Below are 3,906 nucleotides of genomic sequence, written 5' to 3' on the forward strand. Positions count from 1 at the left end.
TCTCAAAGCTTCGTATCTGGTCTGTGCTTACTTGTTTATTGCGCGCACGGCTGGAAGGCTTCTTTATTGATAGCAGCCCTCAATCGTTGACATACGTTTTTCGTTTTGCAATGCCATGCTATGATTGTCGGCAATGCTTGAGCCGCGTATTACCCAAGGTACAGACATGTCATTTGGATAAATCAAATGTCGTTCTGGTTTGAACATACATATGCTTTGCCGAGAGAGGCTAATCATATTCGCAGTGGGCAGTTTAAGGTGCACCGCACTGCGGACGCCGCGGCGTTTCTAAATAGCACAATTACACTTTCTGGGTTTTGTCAGACGCGATATCCCTTGGATTGTACGCAATATCACGATAGACAAAATGCACAATCTGAAACATGTTATGCGGCATATTCCATTGTTTGCCGGTCAAGCCTTTGCTACATGCTCAGGAGAACTGATATATAAGCCAGCTTCCTTGGCTTTACTCGGCATGACGGAAGACACGGAAGACATTATTACATCGTATCCGGCTGAATATCTCGTCGATATAAAGTTCGAGCTGAGCGGAAGCGCAAATTGTCTTACGTCAAGGTGTGAGCCTCTATTTTAGTTTATACCCGTGCTTTCTCTCTAACGTGTTAGAAGATGTCCGTCTACTACGAGAAGTCCAACGGGATCACGCCGGACATCGGCAGGATTTCCGTACGTGACTCTAGCAGCATCAGCGAGAAGAAGGACAACATCACGGTCGCTGTCTTGTCATTTGAAGACCGAGAGAAGATTATTGACCGGATTCGTGAATCTGGGGACTTGGAAGATATTCTCGATGAGGATGCCGAGTTCATGCTTGAGAAGATGAAGACCATGGGCGTCGAGGAAGCTTATGAGATCTTGACTGCAGCAGCAGACTATCATTCTGATGATGTCAACTTTCCTGTGAAGGCGATGCGCAAGATTCGGCTTCTTCTCGAACGGAATGAAGCTTCTGGTTTGGATCAAGAATCGTTTGAATTGGATGTACGTCTTCAAGCGTGTTTGATGAAGTACCATTCGCCATATCCCGAAGTCCGAGCCGTATGCAAACCTGTCGACGACCCTACTATTCCCGCTGAGACTCTCCGAGCGTACCTTATTGGAATTTTCTGGGTTGCCTGCGCTTCATTTATTAATCAGTTGTTCAATTTTCGACGGCCATATCTCTACTTGAACTCTACAGTTATTCAGATCTTGGTCTACCCTACCGGCAAACTCTGTGAGCGGATTCTCCCGCGAGCAACAGTCAATATTTTCGGAAAGAGATTCAGTCTGAACAATGGTCCGTGGACGTTCAAGGAGCAGATGTTTGTGACCACAATGACCAATGTGGGTGCAGGTAGCTCGAACTTCACGAACTATGTTGTTGTCTTGAAGCTGCCTATGTTCTTCGGCCTCAATTTTATTGGATTCGGATTCATGTTCCTAATGAACGTGTCAAGCCAATTCTTTGGATTTGGTGTTGCGGGTCTACTTCGACGATGGGTTATCTACCCTACCAAGGCAGTGTGGCCGACAATTCTTCCCACGCTTCAATTGAACAAGACTCTTCTTCTGCCAGAGACGAAGAAGAACATCCACGGTTGGACGATCTCGAAATACAAATTCTTCTTTATCACGTTCACCTGCATGTTCTTCTACTTCTTCATCCCCGACTACCTCTTCCCCGCGCTAAGTACGTTCAATTGGATCACTTGGATCGCGCCAAAGAATAAGATATTAGCTTTTGTCACTGGTTCAAATATCGGCATGGGCTTCAATCCCTGGCCAACGTTCGATTGGTCTGTCATCAGTTACTCATCCCCGCTCGTGTTGCCTTTCTTCTCCAACGCCAATAGATATTTTGGAACTATTTTAGGTGCATTAATCCTCGCTGCGATGTACTGGTCAAATTACAACTCCACGGGATATATGCCTCCAAACACGAGTAACGTCTATGATCGGACTGGCCAAGTCTACAATCTTTCGCGTGTTATTGTGGATGGAGTTTTGGATGAGAACCGGTACCGCCAATACTCGCCGCCATATATTTCTGCCGGAAACCTGATGAACCTTGGAGCAGTATACGCGCTGTACACTCTGTCGTTTGTCTACATCACGATGAACGAGTGGCCATTAATAAGCGAGGCTCTGAGGGGCTTCATCAGGAATTTGAAAGATCGCCAGATCTCCAACTACGACCGGTACAAGGATCCAATCTCACTCATGATGAAACAGTATCCCGAAGTTCCCGACTGGTGGTTTCTAATTGTTTTTGTGATTTCGCTGGCAATGGGAATCGTTGGCCTGACTGCGTATCCCTCAACCACGCCAGTTTGGGCTCTCATAGTCATTATACTAGTCAGTCTGGTGTTTCTGATCCCGACCGCGATTATCTACGCGGTCACGGGCTTCAATATCAGCGTGAATAATCTGGCAGTTCTCCTCGGAGGCTACATGGTCCCAGGAAACGGTGTCGCGAATGTGCTGTGCAGACTCTACGGTAACAATACGGATGAACAAGCGGAGTCGTTTATCTCAGATCAGAAGCTCGCGCATTATGCCAAATTGCCACCTCGTGCAGTGTTCAGAGCACAGATTCTTGCGACTGCAGTTCAGGTGTTCACGACAACAGGCGCAATTATGTTTTTAATAAACGGCATTCCGGACCTGTGCAGTTTCACCCAGGCCAGTCGATTCGTATGTACGTTCCCCCACTCTTTGTACGCGGAGAGCCTCCTTCTGGGCGTGGTCGGTCCCACGCGCACCTTCAATGTCCTCTACCCGATCCTTAAGTACGCCTTCCTCATCGGCGCACTAGCCGCCGTTCTTTTCTGGGCCATCCGCAAGCGCTACAACAATGCGTTCAAGTTCGTCCACCCGGTCCTGATCCTCGGGGGTGTCGCCCGCTGGGGAAGCACCTACAATCTCTCATACTACACAGAGGGTTTCTACGTTTCCGCCTTCTTCATGGTCTTCGTGCGACGCCGGTACCTCGCCTGGTGGACTAAGTATAACTACGTCCTCTCGTCTGCGCTCACAGGCGGCGTGGCGTTTAGCGGCATTTTGATCTTCCTCGCGCTGCAGTATCATCCGCACAAACTCACCTGGTGGGGTACGACGGTGCAGTCCTCGGGTGTAGATGGACAGGGGGTTGCCACACTTTATGATCGGCCGGAGGTAGGATACTTCGGTGTGCCGGCAGGATCTTGGCAGTGAGAGGGCAAGGATGCGGAATTTTGGAGTTGTTTATTTCTGAAGGGTTGAAAATGTCTTGAAGGTCAGGCCTTGTGTTTGATTTGATGATTTATTATTTGCGACCTGGTTTTGGTATGGTGCGGAAAGTTTGGTCGTGATTTTCTTTATTATGCATTCATTCTCAGCTCTCCATGGAGTCTTGACATCGTCGTTACTATTAAAACAGCAGTCATCATGGGTTCAGGGTTGATGACAAGGGTAAAATTTACCAGATCTTTCATTCGGATTCTCAACTGCATCAGGTTGTCAGGTTGTCAGGTTGTCAAGGCTCAAAGCGTTGGGTTTTAGTAAATAGAATTTATTGCAAAAAGAATTCGCTAAAGAAAAAGGAAAGGAAAAAGAAGAAGAAAAAAGACAAGCAAAACTTTTATGGCGGCCTACATCGCCTTATTCGGTACAATCGGTAAGGAGATTTTCCGGGTTAGGTGAACACAAGACCGTAGATGTTACCTGAAACCCTGGTACGTGCTCGTACCCTCGGTACCGTTACCTTAAATAAACTTCGCGCGATACTGAAAGCAGGCTGGTTTAAACTCTATGTCAGGCGCGTGAATCAGGGTTTCAGGGTTTCAGGGTTCAGGGTTCAGGGTTTCAGGGTTCAGGGTTCAGGGTTTCAGGGTTCAGGGTTCAGGGTTCAGGGTTTCAGGG

At 47.7% G+C, this 3,906-nt stretch overlaps 1 protein-coding gene across 1 annotated transcript; it reads left to right on the top strand.

Annotated features, from left to right (window-relative positions):
- The first annotated feature begins 408 nt into the window (after window positions 1-408).
- On the top strand, window positions 409-3,708 carry V1513DRAFT_38695 (OPT oligopeptide transporter protein-domain-containing protein). Its single transcript, XM_066895279.1, has 2 exons — window positions 409-579; window positions 634-3,708. The coding sequence occupies exon 2, from the start codon at window positions 634-636 to the stop codon at window positions 3,217-3,219; it is 2,586 nt and encodes an 861-aa protein (XP_066750275.1). The 5' UTR covers window positions 409-579; the 3' UTR covers window positions 3,220-3,708.
- The last annotated feature ends 198 nt before the right edge of the window (window positions 3,709-3,906 follow it).

This window comes from Lipomyces chichibuensis, assembly GCF_038497645.1.
Source record: "Lipomyces chichibuensis strain CBS 12929 unplaced genomic scaffold V1513scaffold_118, whole genome shotgun sequence".
NCBI lineage: Eukaryota > Fungi > Ascomycota > Lipomycetes > Lipomycetales > Lipomycetaceae > Lipomyces > Lipomyces chichibuensis.

What these genes read in the sequence shown, in the direction of transcription:
- V1513DRAFT_38695 (XM_066895279.1), top strand. Translation starts at nt 634, where the DNA reads ATGTCCGTCTACTACGAGAAGTCCAACGGGATCACGCCGGACATCGGC.